Source organism: Pezoporus flaviventris, unplaced genomic scaffold (assembly GCF_033815535.1).
Source record: "Pezoporus flaviventris isolate CSIRO_AGI_PZ_B2104156 unplaced genomic scaffold, CSIRO_AGI_Pfla_v1 ptg000029l, whole genome shotgun sequence".
Lineage (NCBI taxonomy): Eukaryota > Metazoa > Chordata > Aves > Psittaciformes > Psittacidae > Pezoporus > Pezoporus flaviventris.
This window is the reverse complement of record NW_026892577.1, coordinates 5659092-5677668: the sequence shown is the minus strand read 5'-3', so window position 1 is coordinate 5677668 and position 18577 is coordinate 5659092. Positions and strand designations below refer to the sequence as shown.

At 42.0% G+C, this 18577-nt stretch overlaps 1 protein-coding gene across 3 annotated transcripts in view; it reads left to right on the top strand.

Moving 5' to 3' along the window:
* The window catches only part of HABP2 (hyaluronan binding protein 2), a 66071-nt gene that overhangs the window by 22806 nt on the left and 24688 nt on the right, over positions 1 to 18577 (top strand). For all 3 annotated transcript variants that reach the window (XM_061458712.1, XM_061458713.1, XM_061458710.1), the window contains exon 3: positions 17659 to 17812. In XM_061458712.1, the coding sequence (XP_061314696.1) occupies positions 17659 to 17812 (154 nt within the window). The remainder of the gene's footprint in view (positions 1 to 17658; positions 17813 to 18577) is intronic.

Below are 18577 nucleotides of genomic sequence, written 5' to 3'. Positions count from 1 at the left end.
ATGCTCAGAAATGTTTCTGGAAGCCAGCAGCAAAGGCCAGGTTAATGGTTACTTGTGTGCTAACACAGACTCTGACCCACGCGGTGCAGCCGGAGTGGTGGAGAGCGTTGCTATCATCTGCTCACACAGCGCAGGATGGCACAGCACAGAGATGACCTAGAGCAGAGCTGTCTCCCCACTTTGCCTCATCTCTCATTAGCAGCAGCCTCTACAGCAAGAGATGCTTCTTTTGGAACTTAAAAAGTGAGCATGAACGCTGTTCAAAAGCCTGCTTGTTAGAAGACTAGAAGCGAGTGGCAGCCTGAGCTGCAAAGATATAGAAGACTTAAAATACATATATATGAATCATATATACCAGCCTATAAGCCAGGGTGTATAGAAACTGACCTTTCTGTTTCATCACTGCAGAGTAAACAAACTGCATAATTTGCTCCATCCCACAAGTACTTGTCCCCTCTCTGCTGTGTGTCCCAGTGTCACTTGCCGCAGCTGCGTTTGGCAGCCTCACTCACTCCCTCTTCCCTTTTCTATCTTCACTGTTACTTCACCAAAAACGTGGCCCAGTTCATTTGGGTGTAGGGATGAATCCTGGTCGATTGGGCAGAGGCAGTGCAGAGGGTAAACAGGACTACCTTGTTTTTACTGTATGTCTGAGTTAGATACAGAGATTTAGGCAGCTGGATGCTTACATAAAAAGAAAGAGTTCCTGCCATTGGGGGAGGAAAACAAAGCTGTGTCTGAGTAGAGAGATGAATGCAAAGGTCTGCCTCTCAAAAAAGTGCATAAGAATGGAGGTCAGACCTGGGCTAATGCGTGTTCAAGTACTCAGCTTTGAGTTCAGACTCAACGTCATTCCATTTTCATGGTCTTTTTCTCAGTATGTGTCTGCTCCAGCTTGAAGAAAGTCCTCGAGTACATATTTTTACATTTGTTAGCTAAATTGCACAAAAAGTTAATGCTCTCCGAGCTGCAGATCTGCATTTAGTTTGTCCTTGAGGTAGGCAGTCTCCATCAGAAAATGTGTGTTCCTCATTTGCTGAAGCAAACAACTGCTCAACATGAAGCTGATGTACAACATAAACTAAGAAAGCACTCTCTTGTGAGTGCAGCAAGCTGTTCAAAGTCCCAGCTAAGCAGCACTAGAAATCTGTTACTTCATGGAAATGATTTGCTTAATATTTTTAGCCCAGTTGGCAGTTTTTCTCCAACCTCTTTCACTTTTGAACGCTTTTCATGTGAATTTTTTTTTAATGGTGATTATATAGAAAGAGTGTGGTAAAGGAACAGGGAAATTTAAGAGGAGCATGTGAGACTGGCAGTGCTGGAACTGAGACCTATCATAAAATACCAACTCTGCAGCCTGATATCCTTTGGCTCTCTGGTGGGTTTCTGCACTGAAAGACTAAAAGTTCCCCTGTGTACAAATAAACCTGATACCCACTGGGCTGCATGCACATGCTTCATATATAATAGCAACACACAGTCCATCTCGATGCATTTAGCTAGTCCCCCTCTGGTGGGTACATGTCCTGGAGACGCAGACCTCAGTGGTGCCTCTGAGCATCAGCCCCATGATGCCTTTTGTGGCTTAACTCTGAAGGGCCCAGGTACCACTTAATATAGCTGACTTCAATGTAAAACTAAGATCTAGTCATAAAACAGGAGCATGAGCTCTTTATTTGGGCTTGACTTCTTATTTCAGGCATTCACTGAGGAATTGCCATCCTTCTCAGACATCCTGAAAATTGCACAGGTTTTTTATCCACCTTTTTCTCGTTGTTCCAGGAGACATTTTTCCCTATAAGTTTCCAGATAAAGCTGAAACCACGGCCACTGACAGTTACAGATTATAGAAAGGTCAGCCTGCAGGAACACTCTCACCTGCATGCTCTGAATCCTATGCAAAGGATTTCTCAAGCTTAAAGAGCAGGAAGAACAGTCAAGACTCATTCTAATGGAAATTTTGAACGTATACTAAACCACCAGGTACAAAGAGAGCTTTAGGTGATGGGACTGGGGAAAAGCATCATATCTATGTCATGAGTAGAAAAGTCATCCGTGTCCCTTCCTTTGCGTTTAAGTCTGGCATTGTGTCATTGCAGCAAGATAGGCGCTAGAAGAGGCTGTGCCAGGAGGCTGCAGCATCTCTGCCATGCAAGGTCTATGAGAGATGGCTAGAGGAGATGCTGGCAGTGCTAGGGCAGGGGACAGATTGGTGAAAACCATGTGAATTTGTGTGATATTTGCTGATTTCTGAATTCAAATTACTTTCACTTCTCTGCCTTCCTGCACTGCTCGTTTGGATGGAGGTTAGGTGACCTGGCATCCTTTATTCATGAAAGAAGCCCTGTAGTATATGTACATTTGCCCTATGTTCATGGAGTTAATTCAGTTTTGGCAAAAAATGCAGGGAATCAGCCTTGAAGAGAGAAATCTTCTATTTCCCTTCCCCCAAAAAGATGGTGTCATTCATGCTGCAGAGTCACTGTCCCGCATGCTTGCCTCCTGCTTTGCCTTGAACAACACAGGCTCTTTCAACCGGCTGGTCCTTGTCCTTACTGGATCAGTATAACATTGCCAGCCCAGCAGTAGACTTTACAGCTTCTCTTACCTCCTCCTAGCTATAAATTTGGCTGGGAGAACCACATTTATCTCTGGGGGAACCACGGAGCATCACAAGTTGGTGGCTCATGTCCTCACCTTCTTGCTGCCAAGCTGTATCTGATGGGCAGAGGACTTGCTGGCTTCAGTATGAAACTAAAGGTCATTTAAAAATTGGTTAGCTATCCCTCTTATAGAGAGAACTATTTAATTGTGCTTAATTGTGAAACTTAACACCATCAGAAAATTCCTGTTTATCCCCCTTGAGCTATTACACAGCTTCTCAGAAAGAAACCACATTTGCCACTGGGGAATAATAAGACTTATTTATAGGGCAGCCCATGCATGAAATCCTCTGGGCAACCAACAAAATACAGTCTGGCTTTAAAAAGAAAAGTCTGAAAAAAACATCTCCGTGTAGTCCAATAAAAGCCAAGACGGGTGAAATAGTTTCTTAATGTTTTTAGACCAAACGTGGTCAGCGGTAAATGAATGTCAAAGGGATTTTTAACAGATGTTTTCTGGAGCTCCAAACAGTTGGTAGCTGTGTGGGATGATCAGAAAAAGAAGAGAGAATACAGCCGAAGAGGTGACTATGTCTTGACCCTCAGCTCACCAGAGCACCCCTTCTGCCTCTGAGAAGCTTTCATCTAAAACTACTGAAAAACTAATATGGAGGTGGCTGTGCAGAGCGCCAAGTGACATTAATTCTGCTCTCAGATGTGGCAAATTAGGAGAAAAGATCTCCTGTTTAAAAATATTTCCTGTTGAGGCCCCAAGGTACCATCCCAAGGGAAGAACTTTTGGTTTATCCCTTCAACCCATGTGAGTTAGGGCAGTCTCCCTCCTCTGGAGAGGCTGAAGATACAAAGGGACCTGGGAGCTGCTGTGCTACCCTTGAAGATCCATTGGTCCCCTGTCTCAAGGGTGGATGTCTTTGAGTATTAAAGAGACATAGCAGTGGGGAGAAAGCATGAAGAAGGACAATAATATCCGTGTCTTTTCTACCCCCCTGGCAGAAACGTGTTAAGTCCAGGGAGGAGACTGGGGACCAAAACCAGGGTTGGTCTCCATGCCAAGGCCCTCATCTGTACTTACATTTTTAAAGAATGAATTCAGGATGCTATTGAAATCCAGCTGATAATTTATGCAGGTACAATGGATCTCTTAATATCTTCCTTCCAACTACATTTCCTGTATGTTGAAGCTTTTATTTTAATTATTGCATTCCAAATGACTTGCCTTTCAGTCAGCAAGACTGAAAGATCTTGAAAGACCCCAGAAGTAATTTATGAGCAATTATCTGATTTTCATTTTTAGCAGTCTGCACTGTCCCCATTTCTGTCACCTTGGAATATTCTTCGCCACAGTCTGGATAATTTAACTAATAGGAAGGACACTCATTTTAAAAGGGGGCTTTCTAATGACAGGCCCTGCTGAGCCTGCTGACACTGGTGCGGGTAGTTGGAATTATTATGGTGATTCTCAGCATTTTCATTAATCTCTTCTGCATTCTCTGGGGTTTCTGAGCTGAAATTTGCCAGGCAAGGTCTTAGAAAAGTAACATTTTTTATTCTCTTTCCTTAGGGTCTTTTTTTCCTATTGTGAAAGTCTATTAAATAAGTTAAAAGTAGTTCACAAAACTACGAATGAAGATGGTGACAACAGTCTTAAGGCATATATAAGGAGTGCAATGACTGTCTGCTGGAGTGGTGAATTCCCTTTTTCTCATCCCTTGCACCTGAACATCGGGGTCCATCAGGTAAAGACAGGGTAATTTTGGGTGCTGAGCCACTCCTTGCTTAGGATTCTGGGTTTGCTGAGGATTGCTCTCCTCGCTCCATGGAGAGGTGGTGGCCACCAGAAGGTAACTGCAAACAGGTCCCTTGGCCATATCCCCATGTGTGGCTTGTGACATGGTCTGACAACAACCACGCTTACCTCTGGGCTCCTCAGAGGCAGAGGGAAGGAGTGGAGCAGCAGTGCACGGGAAGAGAGGAATGAAACACATGCAAAATGCCATGTTGAGGTCCCATCAGCTGCAGTTCTTCCACCCCATAGAACATGATGCAGAGCACAGTCCTTCCTTCTGTGCTTGCCCAGGCACAGCTGAAGAGTCCTCCAACATGTGTGGGAGAGCAGGGAGTAACAGACTGCTGTGTTGCTTGACACAGTCGAGTGACCATCCTTTTTTCCCCTTCTCTTTCTATCCACTATGTAAATTTTCCAGTTTGACCTTGCTTGATCTCACAGAAGAGATGGTAGAAACAAAGCTCTTGCATTCCTGCAGTAAAAGGTCTCCAAAGTGGTTCCCTCATGAACAGCCCCACAGAGGTGGTGGCACACAAATAGCTCTTGTCACTCTAACACCGTATGGGGAAAGGGTGCCTATAGCTCATTTTTGTGTGGAACATTTGGGCGCTACCACAATCCAAATCACAAATGTCATTTTTGTGTTTATATTCTCTTCCCTTTCATCTCTCCCACATTATGATTGCTGATAGGTTCAGCTAGCTTAGAAACAAATATCTATTGCAGCTATGCTCTTCCATAAATAGCAGTCGTGTGCTTTTAGTCAGAACAACTCTTATTCCAGCACGTAACTGGAAGCGAAGGGAAAGCAAAACCATTCAGAAAGGCACAGGATGCAGGCATTGCATGTGTCCCAGTCCTCTGCAACACAGTGTGTGGAGCGGAGCACACTGATGTTTGCTGAGAGCAGCAGTCATTTGAGTCTTTAGACATTTAAACATTCAGCATGCAGAGGAAGAAAAGGCATTGCAGCTACCAGTTAACTGGGAGGTTTTGTTTTATTTCTCTCTCTGTTCCTCTTGAATGCACTTAGAGGGGGTGGCTCAGAGGATTCAAACTTCCTCACTTGCTTGTGGGGGAAAAAAGAATCATCCCTGCTTTGGGAACCCAACTTCTCCACCCAAGAGGCAAGTCACGGGCATAGCACATCAGTGGGTAAGAGGAATGCTCGCCTTGCCCCCACCCCGACACCTCAGAAGTGAAACCTTGGTCAAATCTTTTCATGTGTTGTTCATAGCTTCTTTAAAACAGTTCTTCCACGGATGCACGCCAACGTGATGAACATTTTTCATGTATTATTAATGCGCTTCTTTGTACCACGTTCCGAAAAAAAAGTTTTGATTTATTCCACACCTTAAACCCAATGTGACAAACCAGTGAGATGGCAGCGGGCTGCCTCTTTCTTTCCCTAAGATTTGAAAACTGAACTTAAAAGTCTGGAATTATGCTCAGATGCATTCCACTCTTGTAATATTAACATTTTTTTTATTACCTGAACTATTTTCCCTGTCTCCCTTGACTCCCACAGCAGGGACTCTCACATTATTTCCTGCAGTGTTCCACCCCCACTTTCAGAGACCTGGATTTGAGGAGCTGCCCTACCGTTTATCAAAGCTTTTCCCTTGGTCATCAGAGAGAGTCTTGTCTGGTTTGGGCTCTATGAAATTGTCTGCTTCTACTTTTTTTCCTTGCTTTTTCTTCCTCTTCTTTGTATCGAGTTATCTGTTCACAGCTGAGTAATCTCAGTAGAACTGCGGGGATGGAGATCTTCTTGCCTCACGTCAAAGATACAGAACCTTTTTCAGCTGAGCCAGGGATTGGTGATACGGACGGGTATTTATAAGTGCACACACAAAGTAGGAATGAGGTGTCCGCTGTGGCAATTCCTGTACAATAATTTATTGATCTTCTATACCTCTGACCTCTCTCTCTCTGCCCTCTAACCATACAGCTCACCTCCACCAAGACTAACAACTTTCAGCCGCCTTTACTGCTCAGTGCCTCTTGAGCAGCAACCATCTTCCTGGGAAAAGCAAAACCAAAGCAAAGAAACTCCTCACCAATCAGAAAAGCATAGTCTTTGTTTCTTTTCTTCAAGATGTAGGATTTTCTCCCAGACCAGACCTGTAGAATTTGTAATATCTGCTCTTAGATGAGCTGGCATGTTTAAAGCTCAATAGACTGTAAAGCAGGTTAAATCATTACTATATTTATCCAACAGAGATTTGGGAATCATTTGTTTGAGAAGAGAGAAAAAACTCTGTTTTAACCTTGGGATAGGTTGTGAGATAATAGACTTTAAGTTGTCAGTATTGTTGCACAGAGAAAAATCACAGATCCTTTCTCAGTGAATCCCCTGATACCAAATTTCTGGACTGATTCTATGATCAGCAGGTATTTGATGTATATGGTACTAATACAACTGCAGAGTGGTGTGATACAACTCTAAGTAAATGTTTTGGTTGGACTTGCTTGGGGGTTAAATTCTTTGTGTTTTCAACCTTCCAATAGTGCTTTCTTCCTGACAATATAAAGCTTCTATCCTGCCTGAGCACTACTTCATAAGCTCTTTAATAACATTTCTCTCTGCAATCCTTTTTGTAGAGCTGTTCACCTATGCAAAGACTGTCACATGTTCCTAATCTCTGTCCATTTGTGTGGTGGCCCTCTGAGTAATAGCCTCTTGGAATGGGAATGAGTCTCCCCTTCCTGAGAGCTGGGAAATCACCTACTCCAAATCAGCATCTATGATAAAGATGCTGACACCAGTGTTGAGGATGGCTATTATTCATTTATGTTATTATAACTCGGTAATGGAGTTCTCTTACCTGACATCAATAGAAATACCTTTTTACAGCAACATTATAAGTACAAATGATGGGGAGGTTTTAAACTTCACTAATCAGTTCCATGATTGTTTGCTTGAACAGAAATCTAGATCAACTTTATTTATTTTTCAGTTATTCTGGGGGGTGAAATCAAATTTTTTTCCAAACATCATTTCCTCTCTTTCCTTCCAAAAAAGTGTGTGAGAGAGAAGACCCCTCTTCTGCTGTATTTCTATGTTGCAGCCCTTTCTGAACATATGCACTTTCTGTGGCTACTCTAGCTGACAACTACAATCACAAAAACATTGATGTCTGCTTAAGATCCAAAGCTATGCACAGAAAGCAGATTTTGAATGTTAAAGTGAATGCAAGGAAATAAAATCTCATTCTAAGTGTCAACAATTGGCTGATCAGGCAGTGAAAAGGAAAGCAATGAGCTCTATACACCAAACCAAGACTTGCCAACCCAGCTTAATCCACCCTTACCAGAGGGCTGTAGGAGAATGTTTTGTTAATGGCTGCAGAACACAAAAGCTGTAAGGTATTAATGCAGATTTTGTAAACAGGAAAAGTGGGTAAATTTATAGAATAAATTGCATATAATTTTTCCCCTCTTCTTTTGCCTGCCAGCATAACTATGCCTATAGTGTGCTGAAAAAAAAAAGTTTTCACAGATTTGTGATGTTAACTGTCGAATCTGTATTTATGAGTTTCCATGATGTTTCTGTAATAATAAGATTATTAACATCTTTTATTTTACTTAGTATGAGGCACTAAGGCAAGCAATGCATGAAACTCACCCACCTGTAACAGTAGCTGGTTCAGTAGCAGGGAATGCTGTAAAGACTGTGGTGAACATTAAGGAATATGCATTCATCTTTAGCAGGTACTCTGTTCTGTGCAGTCCAGCATGGGAAATGGGGAAGGAATTTGTAAACTTCTCATTGGCAAAAAAATCTTTCCCAGAACGGCATTATTCATAACTTTTTATACTGTTTCTTTCTAGTCCTGCACCCTAAGGTGCCATTGGAAAAGCATGAGTAGCACAAGTCTTAAGGCAGACCCAGAGAGGAGTTGCTGGTAATACTGGTCCTCTATTTTGAGTATTGTCCTGAGTGTGGTTCTACCAACAGTTGTGTCCATGTAATATTTTATCTAGCTCCTGTTGTCACAATTAGCTCATGAGAATATCACATGCTGATGATATGTTCTTTCAAAAGCCTCGTACCATCTTCAGACATACCTTGTGCATGTTGAATTCTGCTCCATCTTTAGTATATTTTCTTTCAAGAGAGACCAGGACAGATAGGGAGAGAGTCCTTGACATGACTGGCAGAACCTGGATCTTGCAGCCCTTTGAGAATCCCCAAATTTGGTGGCACCCGTATCCTTTTTTGAGGATTTGGTTGCTTCACCATTGAGGTATGGTCAAAGAGGCTGACTTCAGCACTCAAATAAATGACACCTTAGCGCTGTGAGGAGTAGTTGCACACTGATGGCGTGGTGCTGAACGCATCGTTTTGACTAGGACAGAATTCGATCTTATGTCAGTTGTTAAACTTTATTTAGTCAGATTGAAGTCTCCATGCTCAACTAAGAGCTTGCAACAGCATGTGAAAGTGACAGCTAGGGAAAATGCCATCATTAGGAGTATTTGCATAATGCCTGTAGCTCTTCATCAGCAAGCAGATGTGCTGAAGTGATGCATACAGTACTTTCATATTGATATGAAGTGTATATGAGTGGTCTTTGTAAGTTTGCTGTGTATTTAGGGGAAGTTCAGACTTGAGCATCTGACCTGAATTTGGAATTGAGTGGTCCTTTCAGTGAAGTAAAAGCTCATATTTCATTACAAGAATTCATTTATTAGGTGAACCAAAAACCCCATAAGCAGCCAGTTTTAGGATTTCAAAGTGCCTTCATACAGGTTCTAGGAAACAACTTGCAAAACATGCAGGAATTTATATGGAGATGTTTAATAAATCAAAGAGACACTTACAACAATGAACATCACTCAGTTTAGGTGATTAGTTCTTTACAGTCATTAGGATTGGAGACCAGAGTGTGTGGACTAGTCTCTTTTTATAGATGATTGATGGGATGAGAGAGATCAGAAACAATATTGTAGACAACAGATGAACAGAGAATATTAAAAAAGCAATGGGGGGAGGATTGAAGCCCTGCTGAAAGATTAAAGAATAGAAAGAAGTACAAATGAGCAAATCAATTATTGTGTGAAGATTTCTAGGATGTTGTTTAATTCATATTGGCCTGTTCTATATTTAGTTTCCTCACAGTTTCTTTTTTTATTGATGTTTCTCATAGTTCCCTCTCTGGAATCTGATTCTAAGATGCATCATTGAATGATCCTTTGAGGGGAAATGTTACAAAATGAGACCCAATCTAGCAAACATTTTCTGACATGAGCCGTCTTGCCTTAACTAAGCAAAATTCAATGATGCTGTTTCTGTGTATGAAAATCACTCGAGGCAAAAAGTTTGTGAATGAGGCCATAAAGTGAACACCTCTGCTTGTGGAGGGAAGGGTAAAAGAGGAAAGGGAAGGGGTAACTTCACACATGCTTCTTCCTTACCTGGGAATTTATTTTGGCACCAAGTGTATGGGGCGGGCTGCTGGAGGGACAGTCCCAAAGCCATGCAGAGTGAAGGGGGCTTATGTGCAATGTCTACCTCTCAGACCCCTTGTTGGATGTGACACCAAGAGTTGGGCAGCTCTCCCATGGGAACCTCAGCTTCAGGAGCAGCTTGAGGGGCCAGGATATCTGGGTTTTCCACCTTCTCCCGCTGCTAGGATCCTCCTTGCTCAGAACATCCTGTGCATGGCTCTTCCATCATGGGGGTCACTTGCTTGGACTTTTTGTGTCCCACTTGATTAAGCGCACAAGTGAGCGCTGGTACTGGCTAGAACAGTATATGACGGGCTTCCTCTGGGAGTTGGAGTAGTGAAATGAAGCTGTTGTTTCCACTTAGTCATTCCTCAAGCTATCCCAGCAAGCCAGGCAGTTTCAGGTCGCTGTGTGAGAAGCAGAAAGAGGGGCCCAGAGGAGGGGAATTGAGGTGCTGTACTAGAGCTGTGTGCTGCATAGTGAGGGTTGTGCATGGAGGGTGTCAGGGTAGCCAAAGAGGATGTCTGGGAATGGGTGTCAGAATGGAGAAAACTTTGTGCATATTGGAGGCACCATGATAAGGGGAAAAGAGGAAATAAATACATGTTGTTAAAGTGGTGTACTCTAAGCACAAGCTACAGACTCTAAATAATGTAAACACATTGCTTTGCTGGCTTCAGGATGCCATTACAGAGCCGAGCTCAGGCTGTTCATGAATCGGTTCCACTTTGGAGCACGTTTGAATCAAGTTTTGCAATAAATCATTCAGTTTTGCAATACCCGCCTTAAGGATGATTATAACATTACTATAATTGCTTTGAATGTAAACACTGAACTATGCTGACACCGCACACACGCACACACACACAACCCCTCAACGCTCAAAATTTGCAGTGAAACACTAGGTGCCCGTCTGTAAACACGCTGAAAGAAAAGTGCTGCTTTCCACACAAAATGTCAACTTCTCAGCCAAAAGGATTCACTGATATTCCTTTTTCTGAAGCATTTCATAGAAGCATGGTGATTCCTACCTCTTTGCATTTTGTTATGCATCACAGGAAGATTGCCAACTGGGAACGTCCATGTTACAACCAAGGGTTAGGGAATTTGACTGCAGCTGCTGTGAAACGCTGTGAAACATTGTGATGGTACCAAAGCTCATACCAAAGCTTCCCAACCTCAAAAATATTCAGGTTTTGGATAAGGACTCTGAAGCAGCAAAACCATGCTGGCTTTCCAGTGAGCTGATGCAGTTGTTGGCTGTTAATGAGGAAAGCCTCCCTGGACAGCAACTGCGTTTCCCTTTGTGAGCCCCAGACACTGATTTTTCGCAGTGCCAGGTCTCTCCATTCTCTGTCTGGTTCTCTGAAGGCTGTGCTGGTGGTGTGGGTTCAGAGACACTCTGGGTTTGTGAGCATCTCGCTCCCATCACTTTGCCTGTTTCTAGCTCTGGGTACCCACTGTTGGTGGAACTATAAAGCCTGCAAGATGACTGGTTTGACTGCAATGAGATGAGCAGAGAGTGGAAAATGGACCAGAGATTTGAGAGCAGCTTAGTCCAAAAGGAGCTGGTTAAAGAGGGCTTGAGGGAACCAGGCAAATAGTGCTGAATGCAATGAACTAAGTGGAAGGAACAGGGGCTGGGATCTTCAAAGGAAAGTAAGGGGGAATTCAGTGGGAGCAGGACACAATCCATTAGGATCAGCTCATCATTCCAGTGACTAATTTACAAGCTATTAGTCCCACAGTTATCGATGTGCAGCTCACATTTAGCATTGCTGCTCAAGAGACAACTTTCCTATCCCAGGCAATCTTATAAAAACCATAATCAATTTTATTTGTGGTTGCCACTGCTACATGAAGAAAAGTGCAAACAGTGCTGTGCTGCTTCCGTTACAAATCTCAGAGACTTAAATTACACACTTGTTTGATTTCAACTATGTAAAAAATAAGCTTGAATACTGGGTTGGTGTCCATAGAAAAAATCCTTTTCAGAAGGAAAATCCAGGGTCGAAGTATAGATTGAGATGATGGAGCAAAAAGAGGAATTCTAACTTGAGAAAGCTGTGCTTGAAATGAAATCAATGTTTTTATGCTCAACCAGATTGGCCCTGCTCTTCATGTTAGGCCAGCCAAGTTAAAAATGAAGCCAAGGTAAACATGACATAAGTAATAGATACCTTACAGGTTTCATCACCTCCAGGTGAGGCAGTGGCTACAACTATGTGCTGCTTTGGTTGAGCATCCTTTCAGCTGCCCATTCAGATGGCTAACTCTGTGTGTAGTAATGAGCATTAGTAAATAAACGAAAATTGAAAATCTTTTGCATATTCTTTTTCATAGCCTACACAAGGAAAAGTAAAGATCTAAAGAGAGTAAAGTAGTTGTATAGTTCCTATTCAAGTAAGAGTTGTTGGCTCTATCAGAGCTGCAGAGCTGTACTTAGATTTGTGAATCGATACACTTGAAGTTTTCTCTGTTATTTGAGTCATTTAGACAATTCATTTATTATTCATTTACTAAATTCTTCTGCCAAAAAAATCATCAGGTGTCTGGTATATGTATTACTGTATGATCTCCTGTTTGATTTTCCTCCTGGAAACAGATGAAATCTCACTGTCCCACTGAACAATGTGTGATTCTGCTTCAAAATAAAAACACTACAGTGAATAGGGAAAAAATTCATCAAAATTTACATTAATTTTTTTTTAATGGCATGTTTTGGAAGCAAGGGGGTTTTTAAAAACCACGTTTCCTAGTTTGTGCTTGCCTCAGAATAGCAGGGGGGTCAGACTTCATTATGGTTTTGCTTCTTCAACAGGGAAAAAAAGTAGTTACTCTAATGCTCATTACGTTCAGCTTGTTTGGGGATTGTGAAGATAAATTAGTAAGGGTGGGTGGTGTCCTCTACACTGCAGTGTGAGAGGAATAAAGAGACATGGATGCTGGCTGAAGTGGCACCAGGCTGTGTTGGCTTTCCAGTTGCTGTTTGATGCCTGGCCCACCAGTTCAGGGCAGGTCCATGCACCTCTGTGCAAGCTGCTGCCTGCCGAGGCTGGCCACCCCACTGTGCTGCTGCTCCTCACCCTCTAGTGAAGAAAAGCCTCATTGGTGCAGTGCTAGGCCTTACCATTAGGCTCTTTCAGGTCCAGCAGCACCGCTTGGTCTTTGCTTTTACAGCATCTCCTTTCCTTCCTGCTCTCTTATTGCTGCCATTGGGTTAAAAGCCAAATGTTGCATCTTCCCTAAAGCATATCTTTTCCCACAAAGCAGCAGGATGGTACCGTCTGCTACTGCCAGCTCTCCTCTGAGAGCTACTCCCTGCTCCCACCTCTAGCTAACTCCCCCATCAGAGAGTACCTTATGGGGTTACAGCTTGTACGTTTTTCCTCAGAATAATATTCCCTGCTCTGCACTTTGTCTGGAGAAGGACAAACAGAGCCTGTGGAAGATGCATTTGGTAACTGGAACAGAGAGACTATATTACCTCTACCTTTGCAATGTAAAAACATATCTGTTTTAGGATGATTGGACAGAATTTGGCCCTTGGGATTTATAGCCTAGGCAGGTTAAGTGAGAGCCGTGCACATTAAATGCAGACTTTGAGGTAGGCCGTTGCATCTTTCCCAAAATGATGTTACCCTACGGTCAGATTTTGTTTGTTTTTAATGCTCTGTAAATTTAATACAGGGGCTTTGATGCATGTTTTTCAGCTTGAAAGCAAAACTGTCTTCCTTTGTCCAGCACTTTACAATTTTAATGCTTTTAGCAGGCAGCTCCAAGACACAAAACCAGGCTCAGGAAGCTGCACAGCTAACAAGAATATCTGGAGCTGTTATAGGAAAGATTTAAAAGAACACCCAAGAGGCCAGGAGGGGACAGAAGCCTTTTGGCCAGGGCATACATCAGTCTTTGACTGAGGACAGGAACAAAGCTGCACCATGGTAGGTTGTTCTTCAAGGGCTCAGTGGTGTTTATGCACCTTCAGAGGAAAAGTCTGGTATCAAATCAGTGTCAGAGAGAGGTTGCTGGCCCTGGTGTGTACTGCTGGAGCGGGATTGCCTCCCTCCCTAACTAGCTGAGCCTCTTCTTGCACCAGCTTTGAGCTTGCATAAAGCCTTTGAAGAGTTATTTCTGGGTTATAGCGGTGGGGACGAGGGAAAAGCCCTTTTGCACGTCCAACAGAACTTTCTGCTGCTGCACTTACTCTGGTTTTTGTTTGTTTGTTTGCTTGCTTGTCTAAATTTTTACTGTGCTTTTGATCTGAGCCCAAGAATTGCAACCATCACTGGGAATGCGCTGCTAGAGAGAATTATGAAACAAAATGCAACTGCAACCCTTTAAATGTTGTTTTAAGTGGTGTCTAGACCTCATGCTGGCTTTCTGCACCAAGATGAATTTCACAAAGAGAATAACCCTCCCCCCTGCCCCCCCTTCCCCCAATTTATATTAAAAGTCAATTCCCTATACTCTCACTCAACTCCGGTCCTTCTGTATAAAGAGGAATAATAGGGCTTCTGCTTTCTTATTTTCATTTGCCATTTGTAAAAGGCTCGTGTTTAATGGAAGAGGAGGGAACACTAAAAAGGAAGCGTGAACCTGTATAGGGCTTTCGAGTTATTAGGTTCCTTAAAGAAAGCCACAAAATGGTAGCAGTGGAAAAGGCCAAAGTCAAAGCATCAATCTTTGCATATCCTATGGCATTGCTGTTGAGTCTGAGGAAAGATGCCCTGACCCTTGAAGAGCCTGGCTCATGCTCTTGTGGGCACACTGCTGTTGGTTGATGCCGGCAAGTATTTCCAGAACCACTGGTTGTGTTAAATTTGCATAATAGATAGTTTTGGGTTTATTTTACCTAAGGAATTTTCTCTCTTCACTCACAGCTGTGGTGATTTGCTTCTTCTGGTGTTAATAACTAGATCTGCCATTAGCTTATCTGACACGTAATAATCCACACACACCAGACCCACGTAGGTAAGACTGAGCACAGAATATTCATTAGTGTTGGAGGATGGAGAAGAGTTATCAGCCAGGATGGGCTTGAAATGCTTTCTGGTGTTGTGCACAGGGGCATAAAAACGTTCAAGGGAAATATTTTTTTCCTGTGGAAATTCCCCTTTAGGTGAAAAGAAAGAACAAAGTAATGATTCCACTGTTTATTTTGGCAACCAAAACTACTCGAGCATTACAGAGAGCAATACTTAGTAGTAATCCCAAATAAATCATTGAGATTATGGTCATTTAGGTTATTCTTTTCTTTCTTTTATAGTAGACATCACAGTTAAAACAGAGCACCTCTTGTGCCTGGAGCTGCTCATTAATACAGGAAAAAATACTGAGAAGAGCTTATTATCTAAACAGGCAACACATAGTGAGAGATGGGATGTTACTACCCACACTCTTCAGGTGGGAATGAAGGAATATTGAGAGTAAATGATTTGTTCAAGGTAGCATAGATGGCTATGCAGAACCCACCCCATCCACCACAGTTCTGATCCATTTGTTTTCATCTATTCATTCTCAATTTAAAAAGATTTGATGGTTCTTATCTATTTTTTCCTATGTATTTAGTGCTTGAAGGCGCTTGTACTGTCACAAAGAAGTGCTTTGTATCTGATGAGCAAGCCATCATCACGAGGATGGGCTTGGAGATGTAGGGATTGGGTTCATTCCCAAAAAGAGAACATCTGCACCCAAATTCTACACCACCTTTGCTAATAAGACTCGAAATGGCTCCAAAGCTTCTTTTCCGTTTCTTGAAGCTCCCTACTGGCAACACATTTCTTACACATATGGAAGAGGAAGAAGGACTTTTACTTACTTAAATTTTAGTCCATCTTCTGAAATCAGCAGAAGTTGCAAGCAGGTTTGCCTTTCTACAGGGTCTGACATGAGGACCTCTTTGCCACACACAGGAGCAGAATGAAATGGATCCACTGAACATTCTCACTGGTCAAAATTCTTCTGGGTAAAAAGAGAGAACAGCAACCTTATTGCTTGCGTCTAATTATGTAGATTGATGTGACACAAAAAGGTACAAGCTTTGTGCTGCCCCTCTGCACATGGCGAGATTTCACTTAGCAGCTTGAGAAGGTAAATTAAGCGTTAAACAGCACCCAGGATAAGAGGGCAAGATGACTATGTGCCCTGTAACACTTTTTACATATGAGCTGTGCACAAGGGCATGTCTAAATAAAATGCATAGGAAATAGCATCGCGCAAATATGATCTACATTTTTTTTCCTGATCAAAGAGGCTGAGGGAAAAAAATAATTAAAAAGTAAAAGCCTTATGCAATGAGATTTAAAAGAAAACTTTGGAGGCTGACAAGACGCATCTGGCACAACTTCAAAGTCCTTCAAAGTACATATAATCAATGTTTGTCAATAGCAGTTTTGCATCCTTTAATTTATCTTTCATGGATATAAAGCATGATGTTATTAGGATCCAGTCCATACCTTAATTCTGTTTGAGATTTGATGAATCAGGGCTCCATTAAAATTCAGTGCAAATCAGCTTACTCAAGGACACGTTACATAAAGTTGTGTGTTATCTAACTCCTTTTATCTTGCTGTCTTTCTAACTCCTTAAAGAATCTGGAATCTCTTATACTTGTATGTGTGGCCACCAACATACTAAGCCTCAAACACATTTTGCTTGTAGGCACTTGCTTCAATTATGCACGTGTGGCATAATTTGTATACTTAAATTCTTTGTGTATTTTGTGATGTATGAAATCCCTTAGGATGCTCAGGCTCCAAAGTGAGAAATTATCAGAAGTGAGGTTCCCTGGCATCCAAATTTCAGCGTTTATTACAGAGTCTGTGATCAAGTGCTCACATCTTATCTTTTTCACAAGAATATCGCAGCCTGGATAGGAAATGAGGAAGCCCTTCTGATTTCACTCTTTTCTTCCTCATATTTCACCATGTGGACACGCCACCCATCCATTTTATTTCCTGTATGCTATTTAGGTCCTTCTTAGCAGACAACCATATTCATTTTTCTCCTGGTTGTGTTTAATGTGTTTAGCACTATCCTATTTAACCGTTTTATAACCGCAGAGAAAGCATATTGCTAGGGAGTTCCATGTGAATTTGGGCTGTGATGTGAGGACACTGTACTTCTATCACCCTCCTCCTTCTTCTACTCGGGCTCTAAACTATCTGGGAGAAAGAATGTCTTTTCACTTGCTTTCATAACATGTAGCACAAACAGGATCTGATCAGTGAAAGTTTGTCAGCATTTCCGCAATAGAGGGCTGTTTATACTTGCAATAATATTGTGATCTCCTCAATTGCTGCTGTTATTAGAAATGCTTCAGCGTCTGGAGGCTGGGAGTTACTCAAGAATTTCAGCTTTTACTGAAAAGAGATTCCAGGTTCTCACATCTGTGAATAAATGCTTGAGAGCATGAACCTCAGTGTCTGAAATATAGAAAATAATAAAACCCACACTTTTTTAAACCTTATATTTTTATAAGTAGATCTTAACTATTTTTTTCAGTTAGTCTAATTCATGCTTTTTTTCAACTGACAATTATAGTCAAAATTATTCTATTACAAGGAAAATACTTTGGTTTATTGTCAATTTATGCTATTATCATAGAATCATAGAATAGTTAGGGTTGGAAAAGACCTTAAGATCATCTAGTTCCAACCCCCTTGATTTGAAGCACTTACCAGCAGTTAATGCAGTGATTATCTGGTCAGGCTGGACTTATTTGATCAGGGTAATCTGTTGAACATTAAACAATATTTGAAGCACGGTTAATTATTTGCACTGAATTAGCTCACCCTTGAATGGTTGTGGCTTGTCTGAAAGAGGCGTAGGCAAGAAGAAAAGGGGAGTTTCAAGAAAGAAACGAGCAATAAGGATGGTTAGCAGTGCTCTGACCCTTCATGTTCTTCCACTGGTCATTCTCCTGGGGAACACACATTTCTGCGTGAGTATGTTTCTGAATTACTTTTCTTGCTGTGTGCCAGCTCTGTTTCTTGCTGACCCCTTCCTGGGCAGCTGGAGCATTTATCTGTGTACTGGTATTGCAGGATACTGAGGTGCCCAAGTAAAGGCTGCACAAGAGAGAAGCCCCGTGGGGTTTAGGAGCAGATATCTATATTGACAAGGAATATCCTGTCTGGGTGTGTTCGGTGGACACACTGCACCCAGGGGTGTGTAGTGGGGAATGCTGTCGCTTCCCCAGTCTTGGGCAGTGAGAGATGCTCCAAACCGCTGGGCTGCTCATCTTCAAGCTGAAGGGACTTGAGATCAGATTAAACAGGTCAGGGTATGTGTTGACTTGGAAGTTTTGCAAGCTATTTTGTCCAAGGTAAAATTTACCACAGCCGTAACTTTTGGATGGCTGAATTATCATTGCTACTGACATGGAAGAAAGGTTAACAGCAAAATACTCAACGCAGCTAGAGATGGCCTTTATAGACTTTCTCAAATCTATTCATCTCTTCTTTAAAGAAGACTGAAAGAATGACTTGCAACCAAAACAAAGCTAAAACTCAGTTTTCAAAACATTTCTTTTGTTCCTCCAAGCACTGCAATCAAGTAGGTTTCCCACAAAGGAATTTGAGGTTCTTTCAAACCCCTGCTTTCTTAATGATAGTCTCTATGCATGCAGGTTTGTATTTGCTGAAATGCAGTGCAAAATTTCAGATACTGGTATTTTTAAGTTGAATTCTTTGGGAAAAATGTGTAG